The sequence below is a fragment of the Chelonia mydas genome, chromosome 20 (genome assembly GCF_015237465.2).
Source record: "Chelonia mydas isolate rCheMyd1 chromosome 20, rCheMyd1.pri.v2, whole genome shotgun sequence".
NCBI classification, from domain to species: Eukaryota; Metazoa; Chordata; order Testudines; family Cheloniidae; genus Chelonia; species Chelonia mydas.
In genome coordinates, this window is record NC_051260.2 from 17,833,990 (window position 1) to 17,861,311 (window position 27,322).

The following is a 27,322-nucleotide window of genomic DNA, read 5'->3' on the forward strand; positions in this document are numbered from 1 at the left end:
GTCCATCTGTCCATCCCCCTACACCCGCCCTCTGGCCGTCCGTCCGTCCCCCTATTCCCCTAAGAACATAAGAGTTGCCATACTGGGTCAGACCAAAGGTCCATCCAGCCCAGTATCCTGTCTACCGACAGTGGCCAATGCCAGGTGCCCCAGAGGGAGTGAACCTAACAGGTAATGATCAGTGATCTCTCTCCTGCCATCCATCTCCACCCTCTGACAAACAGGGGCTAGGGACACCCTTCCTTACCCATCCTGGCTAATAGCCGTTAATGGACTTAACCTCCATGAATTTATCCAGTTCTCTTTTAAACCCTGTTATAGTCCTCGCCTTCACAACCTCCTCAGGCAAGGAGTTCCGCAGGTTGACTGTGTGCTGAGTGAAGAGGAACTTTAAACCTGCTGCCCATTAATATCATTTGGTGGCCCCTAGTTCTTATATTATGGGAACAATAAATAACTTTTCCTTATTCACTTTCTCCACACCACTCATGATTTTATAGACCTCTATCATACCCCCCTTAGTCTCCTCTTTTCCAAGCTGAAAAGTCCTAGCCTCTTTAATCTCTCCTCATTTGGGACCCGTTCCAAACCCCCGAATCATTTTAGTTGCCCTTTTCTGAACATTTTCTAATGCCAGTCTATCTTTTCTGAGACGAGGGGACCACATCTGTACGCAGTATTCAAGATGTGGGTGTACCATGGATTTATACAAAGGCAATAAGATATTCTCTGTCTTATTCTCTATCCCTTTTTTAATGATTCCTAACATCCCGTTTGCTTTTTTGACTGCTTCTGCACACTGCATGGACGTCTTCAGAGAACTATCCACGATGACTCCAAGATCTTTCTCCTGATTAGTTGTAGCTAAATTAGCCCCCATCATATTGTATGTATAGTTGGGGTTATTTTTTCCAGTCTGCATTACTTGACATTTATCCACATTAAATTTCATTTGCCATGTTGTTGCCCAATCAGTTAGTTTTGTGACAGGTTTCAGAGTAGCAGCAGTGTGTGACGATGTGACGCAGCAGGGAGGGGGGAGTGTTGACCTGGGAATGTGCCCTGGGGACGGGAGACCTGAGAGCCTGTCACCTGAGCCAGGAGGGGGAGGGGGAGGTAACACCTCTGCCCAGGAATGTGGACGGAGGCTGCAGCAGGGAACCTGCTCGGTGGGTTTAGTTTCAGGTTGGGGCTGGGTGGAGGAACACAGGGAACCCCAGGGCTGGGGTCTAAGCTCCCTGCTCCCCCAGAAGGACTTGACTGAGGGGTCCTGGGTGTACCCACAAGCTCTGTTTTGGACTGTGTTCCTGTTGTCCAATAAACCTTCTGTTTTACTGGCTGGCTGAGAGTCTCAGTGAATCCCAGGAAGAGGGGTGCAGGGCCTGGACTCCCCCACACTCCGTGACAACTGGTGGCAGCGGTGGGATCTACTGCACCCCGTGAACGGCGCTTCCTGCAGTAAGTGACTGGGGAACAGTAAAACGAAGGGGGATTGACGGGGACCAGGTGTGCTGAAGATTCAGAGAGAGACGGTTTCAGGGGGCGGTTAACCCCTGGGAGTGTGTGACCAGAGAGAAGAACTTTTGCAGTAACAGGGTCCCCCGGGGGATTGCAGCGAGCGGTCCCAGGGGCGGAGGAGTCTGCAGCTCGACCCTGGCAAAGAGGTGGTGACCTCAAGAAGGACTGGCACACTAGGGGCTTTTCCTGGAAACCGTGGAAAGCTGCCCGGCCTGCGAGTGGCCAGCAGGGAGATGTACGCTAAACGCCTTAAGAGCGACCTGGTGGAGCTGTGCAGGCAGAGGGGGCTGCGCATCGGGAGGTCCACCAAGGAACAGCTGATTGCCCAGCTGGAGGAGAGGGATCGCTTGGATGACCCGATCCCTGTCCCTGAGGGAAGCCGCCCGGCGGACGCAGCGTGGGCCCTGGGGCCTGACCAGGCTGGGAGGGGTCAGACTGCTGCCCAGGACATCCCGAGACCCTTCCTACCTATGCCTGGGGGAGGGGTTGGGGGAAGCCCAGCGAATACCGAGGGCACCCTGACCCCAGCAGCCAGCAGGGGATCCTCCCGGCGGAGCTCCCCATCCCTGGAGCGGATGCGGCTGGAATGGGAGAGGGAGAGGAAAATGAGGGAGCTGGAGGATCATGAAAAACAACGTCAACATGAGGAGAAACAACGTCAACATGAGCAGGAGGAGAAGGAGAGGGAGCGTCAGGAGAAGGAGAGGGAGCGTCAGGAGAAGGAGAGGGAGCGTCAGGAGAAGGAGAGGGAACGCCAACATGAGCAGCAGGAGAAGGAGAAACAAAGACAGCATGAACTGGAGCTGGCCAGGCTGAGGAGCAGTGGGGCCCCGGCTGCGGTGAGTGAGGGGGGACCCAAGACTGCAAGGAGCTTTGATAAGTGCTTCCTGGCCCAGCGGAAGGAGGGGGAGGACATGGATAGCTTCCTGACGGCCTTTGAGAATGCCTGCGAGATGCACAGGGTTGACCCTGATGACAGGCTCCGGTTTCTCACCCCCTTACTGGACCCCAAAGCCGTGGAGGTGTACAGCTGAATGACAGGGGCGGAGGCAGGGGACTATGAACTGTTCAAACAGGCCCTGCTCCGTGAGTTCGGGCTGACCCCCGAGATGTACCGGAGAAGGTTCCGGAGTCAGCGTAAAACGCCTGAGGTCACCTACCTACAACTGGTCAACAGGATGCAGGGATATGCCCGCAAGTGGACAGCGGGGGCCCAAACTAAAGAGGACCTGCTTGACCTGTTCGTACTGGAGCACCTGTATGAACAGTGCCCTTCCGACCTGAGGCTGTGGCTGGTGGACAAAAAGCTCGCGAACCCCCAGCACGCAGGGCAGCTGGCCGACGAGTTTGTGAACAGTCGGTCAGGGGGTAGCCGGGAGGAGTCCCAAAAGAACAGGCCCCCCCCGATGCAGAGAGAGAGTCACCATGGGGCCTCCCAGCGGGGAAATAGGGAGAACCCCCTCCCAAGGGGAATGCCTGGCGTCGGGCCCCTCCGACCCGCTCAAGGGGTCCAACGTGACCTGAGCTGCTATCACTGTGGCCAGAGAGGCCACGTACGGGCCCAGTGCCCCGGGCTCAGGGACAAACTGAGCAGACCCAACCTACCCAGGGTTAACTGGGTAGGGACTCAGCTGGACGAGGGGCAGGCGACCCAGGAAAGGGGGGCTACCAGTTTGCCACCTGCTCAGGAGGGAAGAGTACCCCCAGCCAGCCCCGCCAGAGGGCTGGAGGCTCTGGACTCAGGGTGCTCAGTTTACAGGGTGGGCGCGGGGCTGTCCCTCCGGAGAGAGTGCCTTGTTCCCCTGGAGGTGGATGGGAGGAAGGTCAATGGATACTGGGATACGGGCGCGGAGGTGACGCTGGCCCGGCCCGAGGTGGTGGCCCCAGATCGGGTGGTGCCCAACACCTACCTGACCCTGACGGGGGTGGGCGGGACCCCATTTAAGGTGCCCGTGGCAAGGGTACACCTGAAATGGGGGGCCAAGGAGGGCCCCAAGGATGTGGGGGTACACCACCATTTGCCCACTGAAGTTTTGATGGGGGGAGACCTAGAGGACTGGCCAAGCGACCCCCAGACCGCCCTGGTTGTGACCCGTAGCCAGAGCCGGCGAGGGGCACTGCGACCTGACCCTGGGGAGGGTACCACACTGGAGGCGCGAGACCCTACTCGGGTGGGGAGGGAGTGCCGAGGGGCACAGCTCAGAGAGGCTGCGGCCTCAGACCTGGCCACGGAGGGGGAACCGGGCCCCATCCCTTCCCCAGCCGCTGAGTTCCAGGCCGAGTTGAGGAAAGACCCCTCCTTGCAGAAGCTCAGGGACCTGGCCGACCTCAGTGTGGGACGGACCATGAGGAGAGGCTGCCAGGAGAGGTTCCTGTGGGAGAAGGGGTTCCTGTACCGAGAATGGGCTCCCCCAGGGGAAGGGGAGTCCTGTGGGATCAGGAAGCAGCTGGTGGTCCCCCAGAAGTACCGCCGCAAGCTCCTGTCCCTGGCCCATGACATCCCCCTCGCAGGGCACCAGGGAATCCGGCGCACCCGGCAGAGGTTGCTACAGAACTTTTACTGGCCCGGGGTCTTTACCACCGTCCGGCAGTATTGCCGATCCTGTGACCCCTGTCAGAGGGTGGGGAAGGCCCGGGACAAGGGGAAAGCGGCCTTGAGACCTTTGCCCATCATAGAGGAGCCTTTCCAGAAGGTGGCCATGGACATCGTGGGGCCTCTCAGCAAGACGACCCGGTCGGGGAAGAAATACATTCTGGTGGTGGTAGATTTCGCCACCCGCTACCCCGAGGCAGTGCCCTTAGCTTCCATTGAAGCAGACACCGTGGCAGATGCGCTCCTGACCATTTTCAGCCGAGTGGGGTTCCCCAGGGAAGTCTTGACAGACCAAGGCTCCAACTTCATGTCGGCCCTGCTCCGGTGCTTGTGGGAGAAATGTGGGGTCCGGCACGACTGGGCCTCAGCGTATCACCCCCAGTCCAATGGGCTGGTGGAGAGGTTTAACGGGACGCTAAAGATGATGCTGAAAACCTTTATGAACCAGCACCCGCAGGATTGGGACAAGTACTTACCTCACCTGCTGTTCGCGTACAGGGAGGTGCCCCAGGAGTCTACCGGATTTTCGCCTTTCGAACTGTTATATGGAAGGAGGGTGAGGGGCCCCCTGGACCTGATGAGAGACGAGTGGGAGGGGAAGGCCACTCCCGATGGAGAGTCAGTGGTGGAGTATGTCCTGACCTTCCGAGAGAGACTGGCTGAACTCATGGGCCTGGCCAGGGAGAATCTGGCCAGAGCCCAGAGGAAGCAGAAGGTCTGGTATGACCGCACGGCGCGGGCCCGTGCCTACGCCACCGGGGATCAGGTGATGGTTCTCATCCCCGTGAGAAAGAACAAACTACAGGCCGCCTGGGAGGGCCCGTTCAAGGTTGTCAAGCAGCTCAATGAGGTAAACTATGTGGTGGAGCTGTCGAACCGGGCCCACCACCGCCGGGTGTACCATGTGAATATGATGAAGCCATATTATGCCAGGGGGAATGTGGTGTTAGCTGTGTGTGGTCAGTGGGAGGAGCAGGGAGATGACCCTTTAGTAGATCTGTTCCCTGGGACCAGAGCTGGTTCCCCCCTGGAAACAATTCCCCTCTCGGATCAGCTCACCCCTGCCCAGCAAGCTGAGGTCAGGGGGGTGCTGTATCCGTACCGACAGCTGTTTTCCAACCAGCCTGGACGCACTAATCTGACTGTCCACCGGGTGCAGACAGGGTCGCACCCGCCGATAAGATGCTCCCCCTTCCGAGTCACAGGGAAAACTGCTCAGGACCTGGAAAGAGAGGTCCGGGACATGCTGGCTTTGGGGGTGATCCAGCCATCGGCCAGCCCTTGGGCCTCGCCGGTGGTGCTGGTCCCCAAAAAGGATGGGTCAGTCCGGTTCTGTGTGGACTATCGGAAGCTCAATGCCATCACTGTATCGGATGCCTACCCCATGCCCAGGCCGGACGAGCTCCTAGACAAGCTGGGAGGAGCTCGGTACCTTACCACCATGGACCTTACAAAGGGCTACTGGTAAGTGCCGCTGGATGCAGATGCCCGGCTGAAATCGGCCTTTATCACCCCTCTGGGGCTCTATGAGTTCCTGACCCTGCCTTTCGGCCTCAAGGGAGCGCCGGCCACCTTCCAGCGCCTGGTGGACCAGCTCCTGAGGGGGATGGAGAGTTTTGCCGTGGCGTATATTGACGACATCTGTGTCTTTAGCCAGACCTGGGAGGACCACGTATCCCAGGTTAGACAAGTGCTGGACCGACTCCAGGGGGCTGGGCTGACTGTCAAAGCGGAGAAGTGCAAGGTGGGGATGGCTGAAGTATCTTACCTGGGCCATCGGGTGGGGAGCGGCCGCCTAAAGCCGGAACCGGCCAAGGTGGAGGTGATCAGAGACTGGCCCGCTCCCCACACCAAAAAGCAGGTCCAAGCCTTTATTGGGATGGCAGGATACTACCGAAGATTTGTGCCCCACTTTAGCGCCATAGCCACCCCCATCACTGAGCTATGCAAGAAGGGGAAGCCAGACAAGGTGGTCTGGACCGAGCAGTGCCAGGAGGCTTTCCGGGCGCTGAAGGAGGCTCTGGTCAGTGGCCCAGTTCTGGCAAACCCAGACTTTGACAAGCCCTTTGTGGTGTTCACCGACGCCTCCGACACGGGACTGGGGGCGGTGTTAATGCAGGAGGATGAAAAGGGGGAGAGACACCCCATCGTGTATCTGAGCAAGAAGTTGCTATCCCGGGAGCAACACTACGCGGCCATCGAGAAGGAGTGCCTGGCCATGGTGTGGGCCCTCAAGAAACTAGAGCCCTATCTCTTCGGGCGACACTTCACCGTGTACACCGACCACTCTCCCCTGACCTGGCTGCACCAGATGAAAGGAGCCAACGCCAAACTCCTGAGGTGGAGCCTGCTCCTGCAGGATTACGACATGGACGTGGTCCATGTGAAGGGAAGTGCCAACCTGATAGCGGATGCGCTGTCCCGGAGAGGGGGCCCCGAACTTCCCCAGGTCACTGGTCACAGTGACCCCGCTCAGTTCAGTCTCGAAGGGGGGAGAGATGTGACGATGTGACGCAGCAGGGAGGGGGGAGTGTTGACCTGGGAATGTGCCCTGGGGACGGGAGACCTGAGAGCCTGTCACCTGAGCCAGGAGGGGGAGGGGGAGGTAACACCTCTGCCCAGGAATGTGGACGGAGGCTGCAGCAGGGAACCTGCTCGGTGGGTTTAGTTTCAGGTTGGGGCTGGGTGGAGGAACACAGGGAACCCCAGGGCTGGGGTCTAAGCTCCCTGCTCCCCCAGAAGGACTTGACTGAGGGGTCCTGGGTGTACCCACAAGCTCTGTTTTGGACTGTGTTCCTGTTGTCCAATAAACCTTCTGTTTTACTGGCTGGCTGAGAGTCTCAGTGAATCCCAGGAAGAGGGGTGCAGGGCCTGGACTCCCCCACACTCCGTGACACAGTGTTAGTCTGTATCCGCAAAAAGAACAGGAGGACTTGTGGCACTTTAGAGACTAACGGATTTATTTGAGCATAAGCTTTCGTGGGCTACAGCTCACTTCATCGGATGCATTCAGTGGAAGCTCATGCTCAAATAAATTTGTTAGTCTCTAAGGTGCCACAAGTCCTGCTTTTTTTAGTTTGGTGAGATCTTTCTGAAGTTCTTCACCGTCTGCTTTGGTCTTAACTATCTTGAGCAGTTGAGTATCATCTGCAAACTTTGCCACCTCACTGTTTACCCCTTTCTCCAGATCATTTATGAATTGGTTGAATAGGATTGGTCCTAGGACTGGCCCTTGGGGAACCACTAGTTACCCCTCTCCATTCTGAAAATTTACCATTTATTCCTACCCTTTGTTCCCTGTCTTTTAACCAGTTCTCAATCCATGAAAGGATCTTCCCTCTTATCCCATGACAACTTAATTTACCTAAGAGCCTTTGGTGAGGGACCTTGTCAAAGGCTTTCTGGAAATCTAACTACACTATGTCCACTGGATCCCCCTTGTCCACATGTTTATTGACCCCCTCAAAGAACTCTCTATCCATCCCCCTACGCTCCCCTCTGTCCACCCATCCTCCTATGCACTGGACTGTCTGTCCATCCCCCTCTCTGTCTGTCTGTCCCTCTGCATGACTGTCCATCTGTGACGAAGCGGGACTGTCCTTAATGTTTCCTCTGAATAGTGTGGGGGTGCCTCAGTTTCCCCTATGCAGTTCTTAAGTATCTAGGGGGTGGGATAAGGGTGTATGGTCGTTGCAGAGCCCTAGAGGGAAGGTGTGTGCAGGGGTCTGGACACAGAGAATGGCCGACACCCTCTTTCCTGGCCACTGATGGCCTGGGCCCTTCCCCCTGCCAGGTGAGAGCTAAAGGGTTGGAGAACAAAGGAATCCGGTGACCTCCTGGCCCGGGAAAGGGACAAAGCCCAGAGGAGGAGGGGCTGGAGGGAGTTTCAGTTTGGGGCTGGCTGGGGACATGGAGTGAAGGGCTGACGGGGTTGTCTGGCTCACTGCCCCCCAGAATGGACCCAGCTGAGGGGTCCTGTTCTCTGCACCTACAAGCTCTGTGTTAGACCATGTCCCTGTCGTCTAATAAACCTTCTGTTTTACTGGCTGGCTGAGAGTCACGTCTGACTGCGGAGTTGGGGGGCAGGACCCTCTGGCTTCCCCAGGACCCCGCCTGGGCGGACTCGCTGCGGGAAGCGCACGGAGGGGCAGAGGAGGCTGAATGCTCCGAGGTCAGACCCAGGAAGGGGGAAGCCGGGTGAGCTGTGTGTCCTGCAGACAGGCTGCTCCCAGAAAGGAGACTCCCCCAGAGTCCTGCCTGGCTTCATGGGGAGCAGTTCCAGAGCATCGCCCGGGGACGCCGTGACACCATCCATCTACCTACACTCCTGTCTGTCCGTCCTTCCCCCTACACACCTGTCTGTCTGCCTATCCCCCTATGCGCCCCTCTGTCTGTCCATCCACCCCCTACACACTTCTCTGTCTGATTCTCTCTCGCGTTGGTTCATGCAGCTTTCGCGCGGGCCCCTTGCCGTGCCAGTGCAGACGGAAGCACAATTTGGAAACTGTGACAGTTTTCGTGAAATGGAATTCTTGTTTCTGGCCAGCCCCAGTGCCGGCCCTTGGGAGTCGGGCCCTGAGCGGCCTAAGCTGGGAAGTGTCCATGGCACCACTGGGCGTGTGCCTTGGTCCCCAGATCCCGTCTGGCTGAGGCCAGGAGCGCTGTCCCTCGGGCGAGCCTGGCGAAGGTTCCTGGAGTTTCCATCTTCCTGATGTTTGCAGACAACATGGCTGCATCGCTTGTCCCCCCCAGAGGCTCAGCCACGATGCGCCCCCTCCCTGAGTAGCTGGCTTCAGCCCGGAACCTCTAATCAGCCAAGGGAAGGGCTGGGCTCTGCTTTGGCTGCCTGCGCTGGGCTGTTCCTTCCCAGACTTATGGACAATGAGGGGCAAGGGAGGAAGTTCACTGAACGGATCAGCTGGGAAGACAGCCAAGGGGCACGGGAAAGCAACTGGCGCGGGAGTATACGCTGCCAGCCCTGCTCCGTGCCAGGGTCCTCTACAGACACAGAGCGAGACGAGACAGCCCCTGCCCCAAAGAGCTCCCAGGCTAAACAGCCCATGGGTGGGCAGGGACGTGCCTTGCCTGAGGTCCCCCAGCAGGCCTGGGACCAAGCCAGGACTATGCCATGGCTCTCGAGTCCCAGCCCAGCTCCGCACCGACTAGGCCAAGCTGCCTCCTGTGTGAGCCCTGGCTATGGCCCTGGCATGGAACGAGCTGAGTTCCCTCCAGTGTCCCCCGGTGGACGCCGCCCTCTACCCACAGCTGTCCTGGCAGAAGGGCAGGTGCTCCAGGGCCGCCGTGATGCCAGCTCTCCCCAATGCCCCTTCCAGGCGTCCACCAGCCTTTCTCCCCCACAATGGATGACATGCTGACTCGGTGCCCTGGGACATTCCTCACCATGCGCCATGCCAGGTGCCATCCTCTGCCAGAGCAGCCGCCCATGCTCGGCCAGCCAGAGCCGCTCCCTGGTCTTGGGAAATTCACCTGAACCAACACCACTGCCCAGAGCCACTGGGTCCCCTGCAGCTCCTCACCAGGCGTTAGATCCCCAAAGCCCATGGCCTGCCCGTTGAGGCTGTGACAGGAGCCGTATGAGCCCCCAGCGCCCTGCTGAGCGTGTGCGCGGCAGCTCCGAACCAGGCCAGACGTGGGTGGTTTTTCACAGCCACAGCACAAGGTCCGTCCCGAGGGCGAGCGCTTCTCCACTGAATAGCTGCAAGAAGGTTTTTTAGCACAGCCCAAGCGATGTATTTCAGCCTAGTCTCCCTTTCAAACATTTCTACAGAGACTTTTAACACAAAGCCCAGCCCGGAGCAGACCCGGCCCGGCACATTTCAGCCTGAAAGGTTGAAGTCTGGCAAAGGTAGGCACATGGGAAACCGGGGAGCACCTGGCAACATGAACTAGAAACACGCGACCTGCCCTGAGCAGCACGTGGCCCCGTCCCACCGTCTCTGTGCTCTCCCGTGTGAGCGACGTCGCTTGGCACCGCACAGCGCCCACTGCCTGGCTGAGCTCCGCCGTCTGCTCTATGGGGAAGCGTCCTCAGCAGAATTCAAGCTGCCTCCCTCGGCTGGGGCATCTTCTGCGCTGGCCTGGGCCATCTCGAAATCCGTCCGGCTTGGCGCTGCTTCCCCGGGCTCCGGCCCTGCCTCTCTCCGGGTCCTGCCCCGCCGAGCCAGGCACCAGGCCACAATTCCCAGCGGCATGGCCAGGACGGTGGCGATGGCAGTGCTTGCGATGATTTTAGCCTTGGGGCTCTCTGGAAAAGGAGACAGAAAAGGGTTAAATTCCTTCTCCGCAAAACACTCCTGAATGTCCCTCGCGGGGTCGGTAAACGATGTTGGTAAAAGAAACAAAATGAAAATAGGGCCCCGGTGTTTTCACTGCGGCCCCCGAGTCGGGCCCGAGACCAAGCCCAGGGATTCAGGAGGAGTCTGGCTGCCACCGGGCTGCCAGGGAAGATCCTGGGCCATGCGGAGGCAACGTGGAGCTTGTCCCCATCTAGCAGCCAGTCCAGCTCTGAGCACCCAGCCTGCCTCGCTCCAATGGATTTAGGGCTGGGTTGTAAAGATATTTCCGTACCTACAGATGCAGATAGGCACCTAGTAGGTGCACAATGCCCAACCTTCCCAGAGAGCCAATGGGAGTTAGGAGCCTCCCTGTTCTGGAATTTTCAAAATCCCACTAGGCACCTGTCTGGATCTTTAGGTGCCCAAATGCTTTTGAAAACCTGACCCTTCCTCCTGTCATGCAGGGGGTTTCGCCCGGCACGAGGGGGGCCCCGAACTCGGCCGGGGCTGTTCGGCGTTCCCACAAGCCAGCTGTGAGACCGTGCAGAGAGGCGGCGGGGCCGCGGGCACGTTCGGCCAAAACCCGCTCTCGGAGACGGAACTTTTTCCGTTTGCGTTGTTTTTAAACGTACATTTCGATGAAAATAAAACCAAACTAACCCTGAATTTTTCCCACATTTCCTGTGACAAACACCTGGCTTTGTGCAACCAGCTGCAGCAGACCTGTAAACTTCTGTATATGCTGCACCCCCTGGATGGGGACACCGCCGCAGGGCACTAGCGTGGGTTACGTAGCCTTCTCCCGGGGGCCACCCGGGGCCGTGCCAGATGAGACCAGCCTGGCCCTGGCTTTAGAGCGGGATTCCCTGCCTGGCTCCTTCCCTCAGTTCAGTGTTCTGAGGTTGGGGGAGAGGAGCAATTGACCCACATCCCGTTAAATGTGCGACTTGAGCTGCCAGCACTGGGTTGGTTCCCACGGCCCAGCGTGAGCCTGAACTCACCAGCCTCCTGGAGCTCCACCGCGGAGGAGCTGCTTTGCAAGAGTGGCCCACGTGGTCTCAGGTCCAGGGCTGCGTGGCAGGTGGCCTCCTGCCCGTGGTCCCATCGCCGAGGGGTGATCTCCTGGGTCACCGTGACGTCATCGGGTCCGACCCTGGTGCGGTTCTGGAAGGTCTCCGTGTGCAGGGTCCGACCCCCCTGGCGGAGGGTCACGTTGAGGTGCCTGATGGGCGCCACGCTCAGAACCCGGCACGTCAGGCTATAGACCCGGCCCAGCTCCAGCTCCGGGAGCCGCTCCAGCACCACCCGCTCCGGCGCCCCTGGAACGACAGACGTGGAGTCACGGGCAGCCTGAGGGCAGGAATCCAACATGGGGACCGTCCCTGCCCTATCCCCAGGGGGACAAGAGCCCAGCTCCCAGCCCCCTCGGCCCCTGGCTTCGGGCTGTGGCTCCTCCCGATTTCGGTAGCTGCTCCCGGCTGCGCTGCGTTTCAAACTGCCCTCGGGCTCTCCCCTTCAGGCAGCTCTTATCTCCCTCCTCCAGACAGGAGCCGCCCAGCTCCCCTGCGGGGCTGCCATCCGCTGGGCCCCCTTCGAGGCGCTACAGCAGGACCGCCCGGAGACACGCAGCCGGGACCGTCGCATGGCGAGGTGCAGCCCAGGCCCGGAGGGTGCAGCCCCTGCCTGCCCTGCTGCGAGGGAGGAGGCAGCTGAAAGCCGTCTGCCAAACGCTGCTTGTCCCTGGGTCCGCTTGTTCCCTAGGCCTTGGCAGAACCTCCCGCCCACCGGGGCTGATCACTCCCACCACACCCCTCTGGGGGTCGCCTGCCTCTTTCGGGGGGTGGCCGGAGCCCTGTGTCACCGGCACCTTTCCCTGGGCACCAGTCGCCACATTGGACCAGAGCTGGGGAGGGCCTGGCAGGGGCGATTCACCTACCTCTGGGGGTCAGAGGTGGCCTCTCCCATAAGAGACCCCAGGACTCCCTACAGAGCACGGGATGCACCCCGTGAAAGCTTCCCCCAAACCCCGGCCAGGAGCCCCGTTCTGTGAGTCACTTATGATAAACCGACACCTTCATGGCTGCCCTTTGCAGGGGAAGTAGCATATAGAGGGGCCCACGCCCACTCCTGGATATTGACGAGGTGAAAACCAAGCCCAGTCTCGCTGACCGGCCAGCCGGAGATCTAAGTGGGGCAGGGGGCTGGGATGTGGATTCCTGCCCTGCCAGGAGCCGGACTAAGACCCACCAACTCGTTCCACCCAACGGCCGCCAGAGGGTAACTACTCGCCGGTGCTGCCTGGCTTAATGGAGCGGAGCCAGTGGCCCCAGAGGGGAAAGGCCCGTGTCCCATTCTCTGCCCCCCGAGCCAGCCAGTCCCCTGCCCTAGGGCCAGATCACAGCTTTGTACCCTATTTTCTGCCAGCGAGTTTCCCCTTCCTCTGGCACGACCCTGCACCCAAAAAGTCTCCGTGGCACAAAAGCCGCCCCAGACCCCTGCAGCTGGGAGCCAGCGGCACTTACGGAAAGCGGAGATGTTTGCAAACGCCACCTTCACACGTCCACGGCAGGTGAACTGGCACTGGGGGGCCGACACCCACTCCGTGATATTTTTGAGGAGAAAGGCCACCCACCCGGGTCCAGTTTTTTCGTCGGTTTTGGTGAGCGAGGTCTCCAGGCTGCCCCTGGCATCAGGATCCGGGCACGTGGTGCTGCAGTTTATCCAGACGGCCCCCCCGTATGCCACCACGGGAGCTGCCGGGGAAACACTCACCTCGAACGAGCCCCGCACGGCCCCTGAAATGGTAAGCGGGTCTGTCACGCTGTGGCTACGCCTCTGGGGGACACAGCCCAGTGGAACTGAGAAAGCAGAACATTAAACCGCACTCCCTTCCCAGAGCCAGGGAGAGAACCCAGGAGTCCTAGCTCCTAGCCCCTCTGCTCTACCCAATGGACTCCATTCCCCTCCCAAAGCTGGGGAGAGAACCCAGGAGTCCTGGCGATGGGGCCCTGGTCTCGGTCAGTGTTCTGTCATATTACACATAATTAGTAGGAGGATGAGTTGGGACAGAGATGAACCTGAAAACCGCCGGGCTGCAGGATGCTGGATCCATCCCCGCTTGCTTCGGGGTGGAAGTGATGCTAGGACCCACCCCCTGAGCCTGGGGGTGGGGGGCTGTGCCCTGGACGAGCCTGCAGAGTACAAGCCACACCGATGGAACGGCCAGAGGGGATCACTGGGCCGGCCAGTCTGACCTCCAGCAGGACGCCAGGCTGGAGAATGGCAGCCCGGAACCCCATACTGAGCCCCCGTGGCTTTGGGGGGCGTTTGGGCTCCTAAATCCCATGGAAAGCCAATGGGATTTTACCTAAGAGACCCATTCACTTGTGTTCCTAAACCTCTTTGGGGCTGTTGCAAGCCTACCCTCCAGGTCGCCTGCTGGAGGATCCACCAAAGGCTACTTACACTCCACGTGGACGGTCACATCCCGGCTGGCGTTGCCGTGCACGTTGGATGCTTCACAGTGGTAGGTCCCGGCGTCCTCTCTCCTGACCTGCTGCTGCACCCCGATGCTGAAGGGCACCCCGTCCTTCTTGCACACCACGGCTGGCGCTGGGTTCCCCTGTGCCTGGCAGGAGAAGGTTTGCTCCGTCCCCTCCTTCCAGGTCCACTCCCTGGGGCAGCCGGAGTCGTCCATCCTGGGCCCGTCTGGAAGCGAGAGGGGGCAGTTGGTTACGCTGCCCAGTGCCGTGTAGCCCCATCTCCTGCCTGCCCCCGGGGCTGCTGCCAAGGATGGCGTCTCTCCCCTGCCACATGTGCCTCCTCGCTGGGCTCTCCCCACTGCCCTGCCTGGCTCCAGCAGGCCTTGCTCTGGGGCAGCAAGGGGGCCCTGCGTGCAAGGCACCAGCCTGGACTTGGGAGCTCAGGGGTCAAACCCTGCCTCTGCCATGGTCGCCCGGTGTGACCCTGGGCCTGGGCAAAGCCCAATAGTCACGAGAAGGCCTCAGGTTCCCCATCTGTAAAATGGGGCGAGGGATTCTTCCTGCGGCTGGCTTGTCTCATTAGCTTGGGAACGTTCCCTGAGGCAGGGACTGTGTCTGGGCGGCGCCCGGCGCGACGGGGCCCTGGTCTCGGCTGGGGTCTGGGCGGCGCCCGGCGCGACGGGGCCCTGGTCTCGGCTGGGGTCTGGGCGGCGCCCGGCGCGACGGGGCCCTGGTCTCGGCTGGGGTCTGGGCGGCGCCCGGTGCGACGGGGCCCTGGTCTCTGCTGGGGTCTGGGCAGCGCCCAGCGCGACGGGGCCCTGATACCCTAATGCTAAGAACTGACTGGACCCAGAGCATTTCTCTGGCGGCTGCTGCATAGGAATGGCCGCCCCAGGTCGCAGGCACAAGGAGAGCAGCCGAGTGCCTCTGAAGAAAAGCTTGTGGGAGCGAGCGGGAGGATGGGCCAGGAGCCCTGGGTTCGAGTCCTTGGCTGAGGCACTGAGGCGCTGGGGGGCTCAGCTGCCATCTCTGAAAAGGGGGCCTTGCTTCCTGACTGCAGGGGGGTGAGCGCAGAGCGTGGGCCGTGGTGAGGGGCCGGAGCAGCACCTAAGACAGCCCCTGTACTCACAGAGGACAGTGAGCCTGGCAGACGTGCGTTTCATGGTTTGGTTGTCTGAGGCAAGCCTTGCTTCACACGTGAACTCCCTCCCGTTGTCTTCCTCGCCAGCCGTCAGCGGGAAATGCACAAGGGGCTGGTCGCGGGCGCTGGGGACCAGGACTCGCTTGGCGTCTCTGAGCTGGAGCAGGACGTCCGGGGGGTGGGCTTTAGGAGAACGGCACGTAACGGTCACGCTGCTGTTAACGTGGGTCTGGGGCTCAGTTATCTCCAGGATGGGCTCAGGGAGACCTGCAAGGAACCAGGATAGAGCTGCAGTTTGGCCTCGGCTGCTGATCCCCCCTCCGAGGGGCTGCCCACCGGCCCCCCCGGCAGGACGCTTCCCTCGAGATCAGACGGGTGAGAGGGTCAAAGCCAGCTGGGGCACTGGACACACCTGGCCCATTCAAGTTACCACCCAGATCCCGAATGGAGTTAGGCCCAGATCCCATGGGAGTTAGGCACCTAAGTACCTTTGAGGATGTGGGCCCAAATTCCTCCTGAAAGTTGCTCCACGCATGGACTGGTACCTAAATCTCCATGGCTCCCCCCACCTCTCCCCTCCAGCTCCGGCCGGTGAGGGCTCCGTTCTCTGGAAGCGCCCGCTCCTCATGCCATGCGTCAGGGTACGAACCTGCCACTCCCTAGCGGGGCAGGCCGGGCCAGGGGCAGACTGACCCCAGTCTCCACATGGCGGGGGGCTCGGTGGCCTTGCCCACTCCCCTTCCAGCCCAGCGTGGCTCTGACTCTCTGGAGTCGCTGGGAGGAATTCCCTGGCCTGGGCTACACAGGTGCTCGGACGCGATGACCTGAATGGTTTGATGGGAGCATCCCCGGCTCAGTGGAGCACCCGTGTGGAAGGGGAGCCAGGTCAGAGCCCCACCGAGGGTCTGTCGGGGGACGAGTCCCAAGCCAGGCTAGGACTTGGGGCGGGAGCAGGGAGGGGATCTGGGGCTGGGGGGCCCGTGGGAAATTGGTCCGGGGGGCTGAGTTTCCAGTGGAAAGTCCAGGGGGAGGAACCGACATGAAGTGAAACCAGCCTCCGTGGGAGGTGAACCCACAGAGATCTGCCCAGCCTCTGCGCCAGCCTGGCCCACAGTGCAGACGTCACCTGCCAAGCCCCCGAAATCTGGGCAGGCCCCGCTCTGGGCGTGGCCGGGAGACCCCCAGACACTCACTGTAAACGAGAACGCTCTGCCCTGCGGATCTGGACACGGGCCCCACGGACACGGTGCAGGTCAGCTGGCGCTCGCCTGCGGAGAGGGACCGAACCTCGCCCTGGGCTGTGGCCCTGTCATTCGATGTGGTGACGGTGAAGTTCAGGCTCTGACCCCCAAAGGACAGGTTGAACTGGGCCTCTCCAGCGGCAGGGAAGACCTTGGTCACTTCACAGCGGGCGGTCGCCTTGGTGCCCACCTCTATATGGTGGAAGATTTGGAGCTGGGGCTCCTCTGGGAGAGCTGCAGCAGGTGAGAAAAACCATCGCGGGGCATCAGGGAAACATCAGCAAAGGAGCCACTTGGGACCCAGCGAAGAAATCCAGAGACGCAGTGAGATCGGGGGCTGAGATGCAGTTTGCTCCGGATCTAACTACCAACCTGTTTATCTAGCCCTGTGCTGTCCCCCTCCTAGTCCTCTAGCCCCATCTCATCTCTCTCTATCCCCCCACTGTCCCCTACAGCTGTCTGTCCATCCCCTGCCCAGACTGCACCCCTCTATCTTCCTATCCACCCCCAACTTTGCACACACACTTCTCTTGCCATCCCTGTACCCCCACCCATCTAATGGACCCATCTCTGAACTTCCTGGCCCGTTCCACACCCTGCTGTCACCAAAGCCCCGTAGCAGCCCCGAGCGCGCTCTGCCATCCTCTGCTCCGGCCAGGCCAGGCCCCGAAGGGGACGAGGCACGTGGAGGGGAAGGTTGAAAAAGGGGAAGAAACCGTCACCCCAAAGGGGAAGCAGGAGCCTGATGCCGCCCGAGCGACTGGGTGTTGCAGGGAGCTCCGTGCTGCGGGGGTGAGACAACCCACCCCCTAGGGACCCTCCCTCTGGTGGGTGGGCGGGGTGCCCCACCCTGGGTTCAGACAGTACCCTCGGCCCTGAGCCTCCACCCCCAGCGCTTTGGCAATGTGACAACACGTCCCCCCTCGATGTGGGGCATGGGAGAGGGGTGGCGTCCCTTTAAATAGCTGTGAACCCTCCACGGGTGCTCCCTGTGTTCGGCGTGTCAGAAGCCAGCCCCAGCGCAGGATGCGGGGAGCTGGGCCTGCCGGGGCGGGTGGAACTCGCAAGCAGGGTGATGTGGGACCTCACGCTCTGGTTGTGCAAAGAGCAGGAGCCGCATCAGTCGGCGTTAGGGGAGCTCCCAAAGGGGTAGCCCCGGAAATCTCGGCCACCTGGGAGAACAGATCTCAGCCCCCAACCTGGGACCGGCATCGACGGGCCCAGGGCAGCACAGACTCCATCCTGGCCAGGGAGCATTTGATGCCCCTTTGTGGAGGTGTGAATGTCGGCAGGGGGTGCAGGGAGCTGGGCAGTCAGACAAAGCCCATGTGTCCCCTGAACTGCCAGCACCTGGAGCGGTGTGTCTGGCTCACAAAGCGTGTCTCCGGTGCACGGAGGATAGAGCAGGGTCTCCGGTGCACGGAGTGGTGTGTACGGCACATGGGGCATGCAAGAACTCACCATAAACCTTGAGCTCCACTGCAGAGGAGCTGTTTTCGAAGTGCGGCTCGTGCGGTGTCAGGTCCAGGGCTGCGTGGCAGGTGACCTCCTGCCCGTGGTCCCGTTGCTGAGGGGTGATCTCCTTGGTCACCGTGACATTGTCGGGTCCGGCCCTGGTGTGGTTCTGGAAGGTCTCCGTGTGCAGGATCCGTCCCCCCTGGCGGAGGGTCACGGTGAGGTGCCTGACGGGCGCCACGTTCAGAACCCTGCACGTCAGGTTATAGGCCCGGCCCAGCTCCAGCTCCGGGATCCGCTCCAGCACCACCCGCTCCGGAGCCCCTGGAGCCAGAGGGGGAAGGACCCGAAGGTTGGTTAATTGGCTCCCGTAGACCCGGGTGCTGCTGAAAGCCACCTCCTGGGGGAAGAGCCTGGAAGGTGCATTCCTGCACACCAGGCCGGCTGAGCTGCAGGGCAGCTCCCCCACAAGCAGGGCCCTGCCCCAGAGGGGACCCTGCTGGCGGCGAGAGCCAAGCCATCTCACTGACCGGCCAGCCGGAGCTCTAAGTGGGGTAGGGGGCTGGGATGTGGATTCCTGCCCTGCCAGGAGCTGGACCAAGACCCACCAACTCGTTCCACCCAACGGCTGCCAGAGGGTAACTACTCGCCGCTGCTGCCTGGCTTAATGGAGCGGAGCCAGTGGCCCCAGAGGGGAAAGGCCCGTGTCCCATTCTCTGCCCCCCGAGCCAGCCAGTCCCCTGCCCTAGGGCCAGATCACAGCTTTGTACCCTATTTTCTGCCAGCGAGTTTCCCCTTTCTCTGGCACGACCCTGCACCCAGAAAGTCTCCGTGGCACAAAAGCCGCCCCAGACCCCTGCAGCTGGGAGCCAGCGGCACTTACGGTAAGTGGAGATGTTTGCAAACGCCATCTTCGTATGTCCACGGCAGGTGAACTGGCACTGGGGGGCCGACACCCACTCCGTGATATTTTTGAGGAGAAAGGCCACCCACCCGGGTCCAGTTTTTTCATCGGTTTTGGTGAGCGAGGTGTTCTCCAGGCTGCCCCTGGCATCAGGATCCGGGCACGTGGTGCTGCAGTTTATCCAGACAGCCCCCCCGTACGCCACCACGGGAGCTGCCGGGGAAACACTCACCTCGAACGAGTCCTGTGCGGCCCCTGAAATGGTAAGCGGGTCTGTCACGCTGTGGCTACGCCTCTGGGGGACACAGCCCAGTGGAACTGAGAAAGCAGAACATCAAACCGCACTCCCTTCCCAGAGCCAGGGAGAGAACCCAGGAGTCCTAGCTCCTAGCCCCTCTGCTCTACCCAATGGACTCCATTCCCCTCCCAAAGCTGGGGAGAGAACCCAGGAGTCCTGGCTCCTAGCCCCTCTGTCTGCTCTAACCACTAGACCCCACTCCTCGCCTAGTGATCCTATAAGAAGGCACCTTCATTTACAATGAGTACAACAAATCGATGTCAGCACCTCTGCCAGTGGGGCGCTCCCAGCCCAGCCCGGTCCCACTAGCATTTCCCTGGGGACACACAGCCTGAGCCGGGGGGTGCAGGGGGGGCACTTACCTGGCAGCACCAGGAGAAGCAGCAGCCACGTCAGGGAGCCCCCGGCAGAGGGATGCTGGAGCCACTGGGGTCTCATAGCTGAGGAGAGAGGGACAGAGAGAGCAGGAGCTGGGGGAGCTGGGCTTGGGTTTTCCGTCGGCACCGTGGGGCCTGGGCCAACCCACTGAAGCCAACGGGAGTCTTGCCGGGGCGCCCTGGGCTCCGAGGAGGGGCGGGGCGGTGGGGACTGAGCCGCTGTAGCTGGAAATGCGGAGACGGTGCACAAGCACTGCCAGGCCAGCTCAGCCCAGGGCCCATCTAGCCCAGTGTCTGGTCTGCAGCAGAGCCCAGCCTCAGCAGCTCCAGCCCCAGCTGCGAGACCGGCCGCAGGAGGCCGTGATGGGAACCCTGTGGGGACAGGCCCCTCCTGATCCCCGCTCGTTAGAGAGCAGCCCAGCCCCCACCCCCCCAGCTCTAACCACTAGACCCCACTCCCCTCCCAGAGCCGGGGCGAGAACCCGGGAGCCTTACCCCCAGCGATGGTGGTGCTGGCTGGAATGGAGGGCTGAGGCTGCAGCCACCGCGGGGGGAGCGTGTGCGTAGCCGTCTGCTGGGTGAGATAAGGGACATCTCAGGGAGCCCTCAGCCAGCGGACCGCCCTGGGCGCGGTGCTCCCTCGCCGTCCCTTGCGGCCGCCCCAGCCGCCCTGCCACCGGCTCGGGGAAAGCCCGCACGGGGACGTGTGCCCACACCGCACTGCACCTCTGGCTGCCGCAGACATCACGGGGCAGTGCCCTTGGGAGTGCCCTGGGGGCTCCCACCAACCGGCTGCGCTGCGGCCCCAGCCAGGGCAAACGCCTGGGGGCAGGGGGGACGCACCAGTGGTTGGCACTATGCGGCCGTGCGACAGCATGGAGCTCCCCAGATCGAGTCTCCCCAACTCCATTCCCCGCCCCCCGAGTTCTGACCAACCAGGCACTCAGACCGTCGCCCTCTGGGTCGTCCCCCCAATGCGTGAAACCAGCCCCCTGTTACCAGCTCACCCCGGCTCCCCCAATGGGTGCCCCAGAGCCCTGCGCGGGGTAAAACCAACTCAAACTTTAGTTACTAGCCGAGCCATAGCCAGAGCCAGAGCCAAACCAGCGAGGGGGAGCCACACAGGCCAGTGACAGAGACTAACCCTCCTGCCACCCCGTGGGCTGTACCCCTCTAGCGTGGATAAAAGCCCTTTTCTAAGACAAGTTACCCATGGCCTTGGAGCAGCTCCCAGCCTGCCCCCTGCTGTGGGGGGCTCCGGCCTTCACGGCCAGCTGGGCCCCCGGGTTCTGGCCCCACCAGCTTTTGCTCCAATTGGCTTTGTGAAAGGCTGGTTCTCAGAGCACGCTGGCTCCTGGCTCTGCAGAGTTGGGGCCGTCTGTGATGTTACACCCCGTATTCTTCATCGAAATATGGTTATGAGATGAATAAGGCATAACAGAGAGATACTTTATGCAGGATGGGTCTGGTGAGATGTCATGGGAAAGGTTACGATTTACTGACTGTGTTTATCCAAAGGGTGCGCATGGAGCATTTTCGTAGGTGGAGCTGGGAGTATTGACCATGTCTCTGTATTTCCAATGTGCTACGCTGGATGAGGTCAAACGATGTTGGTGGCTGATTGAGGAAATGCACCAAGCACAAGGGTCACCCCAGGACCTGTGTGCAATAGAGACCTCGCCGAGACAGCTCTAGACTGGGGGGACTGTTTAACCCAGGTCATGGCAAAAGAGCTTTCCAGCAAGTGGGGGGAAGATATAAAAGAGGGACAGTGACAACATGTGAGGGCCTCACTCTCCTGACAACAGCACACCTGAAAACACCTGAGGAACAAGGACTGAACTGTGGGAAGTGCTGGCCCCAGGCTAAGATCTTTAGCCTGCGTATGAAAACCTGGGAAAGCCAAGGCAGCTTGTGCCTTAAGACTCTGCCAGCCTGTTTATCACTCAGGGTGAGAATTTGCTAATTTGTGCCCTACCTATCGAGTGCGTTAAGCTCAGCTTGCGTGTTTTGTTTCACTTGCTCGGTGATTTGCGGTGTTCTGTTTGCTATCCCTTGAACCACTTAAAATCTGCCTCTTGTAGTTAATACATTGGTTTTGTTTATTATTAAACCCAGTTGATGTAATTTCTAGCTGGGGGGGGCAAGAAGGCGTGCGCATCTCTCGTCACCTTGAGGAAGAGGCTGGATTTTCATGAGCTGGTGTAACCCACACACCTCCTGGGGGTGGGGTTCTGGCCCAGCTCGTGGCGCCAAGACCGCGTAGCGAGCGAGATGAATGAATTTCCTTAATGGGCAGCTGGCTTTTAGCTCATGCAGTAGAGGCTCCTGCACTAAGCTCCAGAGGTCCCAGGTTCAACTCCCCGGCTGGGGTCTGTGCGTGTTACACTTGCGCTGTGCCAATTTTTCTATACAGCACAAGACAGTATTATTTTGGGTTTGTCTCCCAAAAGGCGTGTGCATGTGTGTGATAAATGAAGGGTGGGTGAGCTCCCTTATGGATACTAGCCAGCCAGTTAGCTGGAAAATCCCACTCGGTCTGTTCTCTGCTTGCTTTAGCAGCCAAGGGTTAGCAAGGCCCCAGGTAAAAGAAAAGGGAGTGGGCCCCTGACCAAAAGAGCCAATGGGGAGGTAGAACTTTTTACATTGGGAAAGAAACTTCCCTTTGTCTGTTGTTCTCTGGGCTGCAGGGACACGGAGCAGCGGTGCTATAAGCAGAAATGCCATGTAAGGGTTGAACCAGGTATGAACAAGTATTTTCCATACCTAAAAGAAAAAAATTGGGACAGGGAATGTTTAGTTAGACGCTATCAGGTTTATTTCTTATTTTGGCTTGTGGACTCCTCTGTGCTAAGCCCAGATGCTTCTTTTTGCTTGTAACCTTTAAGCTGAACCCCCAAGAAAGCTACTTTGGGTGCTTGATTTTTGGAATTGCTCTTTAAAATCTAGCAAAAGCCTCAGTTCCAGATGGATTTTCTTTCTTTTTGTTTTTAATAAAATTTAACTGTTTTAAGACCAGGACCGGGGCTCTTGGTGTCCTGCGAGGCGTGTGCAGGTTGTTTGATTAGCTGGTGGCCACAGCTGATTTCCTTTGTTTTCGTTCTCAGCTCTTCCCCGGAGGGGGGTGAAAGGGCTTGAGGGTGCCCCCCAGGGAGGAATTCCCAAGTGCGCCTTCCTGGGCTCAAAGGGGTTTTTTTGCATTTGGGTGGTGGCAGCGTTTACCAAGCCAAGGTCAGCGAGAAGCTGGAAGCTTGCGGGCCCCCACTTCCTGCACTCAGAGTGACAGAGCGGGGATTCAGCCTTGACAACGTGAGTGCTGGGGGAGTCCTCTCACCCCGAGCGGACTTCAGTCTGTGTCTGCAGCGGGCTGTGGCCCTACCAGTGTGTGCTACAAGGGGCCAGAGAGCCTAATTCCCAAAGCAGGGAGAGGGACCCGAGGCTGGTGGAGCAGGAGGGGCTCAGTGAAACCCCAGTACGCGAGGTGACATCCCACAAGGGGGGGTCCAACGCGTCACACCCTCCCTCTGCCTGGGCCAGCCTTGCCTTCTCCTGGCCGCTGGCCGCCTGGCTTGGGAGGGGCCTCTCCCCACGTAACTGCTCAGCGCCCGGCTGCGAGGGGGAGCGGCCGGAGCTGAGCCCAGTTTTCTGCACACGCCAGGGCGTAAACCCATCCCCACGGCCTGGCTGCACGGGCGCCAGGCCCCCAAGCTCAGCGCGCCACACGCCTTCCTGCAAACCCCTCGCCCGATGTTTTCCTGGCGCGACGATGGCTGGTTTAACTGCTCGGCTGCGGGGGTTAAACCTTCTGCTCCCCCCTGGGGGGCCTGGCTCCTAATTGTCCCTGCCCAGAGCCCATTCCCCTCCCCTTTGCCCCCCCCCAGGGCTCGGATGTCCTAGGCATGTCCTAGCTCTGCTAGGCTCAGGGCTGGCTGTGCTGGCAAGCGTGTGTCTCATGGCCCAGACCCCCCCCCCACTTTCCTGGCTCGGCCCCCCCCAGGGCTCCGGCTGGCGGAGCAGGCAGGCAACACGCCTTTCACTTTCATTTCTTCCCTAGCTGCTGCTTCCTCCCCACAACGGCTGCGTGTGTGTGCACGTGTGTGTGTGCGCAGACACGTGTGTGCTGGGACCAGCTCCCTGCTAGCCCGGGAGGGAGTGTGCTGCTGAACCCTCTGTGTGGCTCTGGATCTCACCCGAGCCGCTGGATGCCTTGACGTTTAGCACCTTCATGGCAATGCCCCTGGATGCTCCGTTTGGGCTCGGAGCTCCGGCCCTGCTCTGGCCCCCATTGCCCGGGGATCCAGGCAGCTCCCCCTCCCTCTCTGCAGAGCACCCCCAGGAGCCAGGGCAGGGCTGTTATCCCACTACTGCCCATGCGGAGACTGAAGCACACAGAGACTTGGCCCAGACCACCCAGGAAGCTATGGCAGAGACAGGACCTGAACCTGTCCTGAGGCCCAGGCTAGTGCTCTAACCACTAGGTCATTCCCCTAGACAACCCTTCCTGGGTGGAGTGACTTCACCCACCACTGAGATGCATCCACCTCTGAGCTGGAACGTGGCAGCTGTTTGCAAGCAGCATGGTGACGCTGCCCAGTGGTGCAGGGAAGGGGGTGAAACATGCTGGCATGAATCCACTCCTGCTGCAGTGGCCAGATGCAGCCCTCTGCCTGTCGTGAGCCCTCTTGTCCCCTGCTGGGCAGCGACCGCTTTCTGCACTAGTCGTGCTGGGGTCTCGCCAGACTCCCAAGGCAGGTGCCAGACCCCCCTGGAGGAAGGGGCAGCGCGGGTAGCGCGGGAGGGATGGAGTGGGGCTGTGGGCAGCCGTACCGTGAGCCATGGGCACCGTGCGTTCAGTCTAACGGGCTCCGGGCAGGGCAGGAGCCACACAAGGGGCACCCGATGCAGGGGGCTGTAGCCCACGAAAGCTTATGCTCTACGAAATGTGTTCGTCTCCAAGGTGCCACAAGGCCTCCTGTTCTTTCTGCGGACACAGACTCACACGGCGGCGGCTCTGAAACAAGGGGGCGATTGAGTTTCGCAATCTCTCAGACATGGGGTGCAGCTCCCCATGCCACCACTAGGGGGGGCTGCGGGTGCGGACAATGCGGTCTGGTGGTGGAAAGCCGAGTGAGCCAGGAGCGGGGGTCTATTCCGCGCTCTGCCGGTGACCTCGGGGGGGGGGGCCTCTCCGTGCCTCAGTTTCCCCTCCTGCCCCTTCCTCAGTTAGCTTGTGAGTCCCGTGAAGCAGGGACTGTCCCGCGCTGTGTGTCTCTGCAGCGCCCAGCACAATATGACCCTGGTCCTGGTTGGGGTCAGTGAGGAACTGGGCACGATCGACCCTCAATATAAGCCAGGGTCTGCACAGCGCCCGGCGCGACAGGGCCCTGATCTCGGCTGGGGTCTGGGCAGCGCCCGGCGCGACAGGGCCCTGATCTCGGCTGGGGTCTGGGCAGCGCCCGGCACGACGGGGCCCTGATCTCGGTTGGGGTCTGGGCAGTGCCCGGCGCGACGGGGCCCTGATCTCGGCTGGGGTCTGGGCAGCGCCCGGCACGACGGGGCCCTGATCTCGGTTGGGGTCTGGGCGGCGCCCGGCGCGACGGGGCCCTGGTCTCGGCCGGGGTCTGGGTGGCGCCCGGCGCGACGGGGCCCTGGTCTCGGGCGGGGTCTGGGTGGCGCCCGGCGCGACGGGGCCCTGATCTCGGTTGGGGTCTGAGCAGCGCCCGGCGCGACGGGGCCCTGGTCTCGGCCGCGGTCTGAGCAGCGCCCGGCGCGACGGGGCCCTGGTCTCGGCCGGGGTCTGGGTGGCGCCCGGCGCGACGGGGCCCTGGTCTCGGCCGGGGTCTGGGTGGCGCCCGGCGCGACGGGGCCCTGGTCTCGGCCGCGGTCTGAGCAGCGCCCGGCGCGACGGGGCCCTGATCTCGGTTGGGGTCTGAGCAGCGCCCGGCGCGACGGGGCCCTGGTCTCGGCCGCGGTCTGAGCAGCGCCCGGCGCGACGGGGCCCTGATCTCGGTTGGGGTCTGAGCAGCGCCCGGCGCGACGGGGCCCTGGTCTCGGCCGCGGTCTGAGCAGCGCCCGGCGCGACGGGGCCCTGGTCTCGGCCGGGGTCTGGGTGGCGCCCGGCGCGACGGGGCCCTGGTCTCGGCCGGGGTCTGGGTGGCGCCCGGCGCGACGGGGCCCTGGTCTCGGCCGGGGTCTGGGTGGCGCCCGGCGCGACGGGGCCCTTGGCTGAGGGCTCTGTGTAACGTGACCAATTAAGGATCACTCTTGCACGGTTGCCAGGAGTACTGTTCTGATCAGCTCCGGCCACCCGCCCCAGTAACGGCACGGAGAGCTGGCGGGTCACACTGACAATATTTACATCCTTTATTTGCACCAGCAGGACCAGCCCCGTTGGTGCTTTACAGTCTCGTTCTCGTTAGCCGGCCCGCGCTTGGGTCTCCGTGATTTTAGCTCCTGGCTCAACCCGGGTGGACAATCTTCCCTGTCGACAAAGCTCCCGTCGCCCCAGGCCTCTGGGCTGCTTCTCATTTGTAGTGTGGCAGCTGCCAGGTGCCCGGGGCCTGCTCCAGGGCGTCGCGGGGCCGGGTCTCTGCCTTGCACCTTGTGCTGTTACTTACCCCAGTGCAGAATGGCGTTACCTGGCAGGACGCCGGCGGGGCTGGGCCAGTGCTCTGAGCGGCTCCTTCCTCCAGCTGCTGGGCGGGCGTCTGACTCACAGCTCAGGGCTGTCAGAGTGGGGCTAGAGCGGGAATCTTCCCCTCTGCAGCGTGGGGCCTGGACCCCCCGGTCCTCGGACCACTCCAGCACAGGGCCCCTGATCAATTCCCTGCACGGCAGAGCCTCCAGGGCTGTCGCTTCTGTTCTCTGCCCCGGGCCTGGCCTGCTGGGCTCAGCACAGGGGTGATGTGCTGAAAGGCTGGACTGTCCCAGGGGCTCAGCACCCAGCCTCCGGGCGGGCGCCCCAGAGCCAGCCCCCAGAGAGGCGCCCCGAGAACAGCCGGGTTGGCCCGAGAGCTCCTTCATGCCGCCCAAACGCGCCGGGCTCTGTTGGCAATCCCGGCCCCGAGACACTCTGCAATTGCCACTGACCCTTTGACTCTGCTGGCTCCAGGGCCAGCTGCTCCCCAGCCCCTTGACAACAGCAAACAAGCCGCGTGGTGGGAAAAGTCCCGCAGGGGAATGCACCAGCGGTTGCCTGGGTCATACGAACAGGTCCCTTCGCCCCCTGCCAGTCTCTCCCTTACGCTCTCTTCACACTGACTGGGGCTTTCGCTTCCACAGTTATTAACGTCATTGACCTCCCCGCCCCTGTACCGGGGTCCCTGCCACGCCGCGCCCGGCTCAGCCCCCACAGGAGAGGGAGCCTGGTGTCCCTGAGTCCACTCCATGGCCGGGGATACGCGGGGACAGAGGGTCTTGCCATTCAGCTGATCCGAGTAACGGACCCCATGGCCCGTCTCAGTTGCACAGACCCGGCGATCCCAAAGCCCGTCTCGTTAGTGTTGAACCGTTTTCACAGTGATCCCGTGGGTCTCTCCGCATCGTGACCGGGGCGGCCGCCTCCCCAGCTGGGGCAGAGCTTGTGTGCGGCTCGGAGGCGCCTTCCCCATTGCTGGGAGAAGCGGTTTGTGGCGGCCGTTAGCGCTGTTCCCTCCCCGCACAACTGTTCCGACTTTATTGTTACAGGCGTTTCCTGCTGGGACCGGGGTCTCCCAGCCACCTGCTTCCCCAGCGGGGCAGATCTCAGCTGCAGCCAGACGTCCCTCCAGCCAAGGACATGGGAGATTCCAGGCCTAGACGTCCTGGGGGTGTCTGTCCTGCTCCGGACGCCTCCCTCCCTCTGATCATTGCTCTCCGGAGAGCAGCAGGTGTGTGCAAGGGAGGCCCCGTGCTGCCAGAGCAGAGGCCATGAACCCCCAGTCCCTTGGCATTGCCCAGCATCCCAAGGGCTAACGGGGGCCTCCCCATGGGCCAAGGGGGAAAGCAGCCGTGAGGAGCCCCAGGGCTCCGAGTCCTG

At 61.3% G+C, this 27,322-nt stretch overlaps 1 protein-coding gene and 1 long non-coding RNA gene across 7 annotated transcripts in view; one reads left to right on the forward strand and one right to left on the reverse strand.

Moving 5' to 3' along the window:
• The window catches only part of LOC102947410 (hemicentin-1), a 78,916-nt gene that overhangs the window by 21,057 nt on the left and 30,537 nt on the right, over positions 1-27,322 (reverse strand). For 5 of the 6 annotated variants that reach the window (XM_043532487.1, XM_043532486.1, XM_043532485.1 and 2 more), the window contains 6 exons: positions 18,610-18,885; positions 17,733-18,050; positions 16,224-16,505; positions 15,019-15,297; positions 13,873-14,115; positions 12,930-13,202 (listed from right to left, as the gene is read on the reverse strand). In XM_043532487.1, coding sequence (XP_043388422.1) covers positions 12,930-13,202; positions 13,873-14,115; positions 15,019-15,297; positions 16,224-16,505; positions 17,733-18,050; positions 18,610-18,885 — 1,671 coding nt within the window. The remainder of the gene's footprint in view (positions 1-12,929; positions 13,203-13,872; positions 14,116-15,018; positions 15,298-16,223; positions 16,506-17,732; positions 18,051-18,609; positions 18,886-27,322) is intronic. The other variant, XM_043532489.1, reaches the window with a different exon arrangement.
• On the forward strand, positions 2,772-27,322 carry LOC122463367. The gene is made up of 5 exons (XR_006286638.1): positions 2,772-2,785; positions 6,888-6,891; positions 9,334-9,342; positions 12,832-12,834; positions 26,948-27,322. It is a non-coding gene; the product is annotated as an uncharacterized LOC122463367 (long non-coding RNA).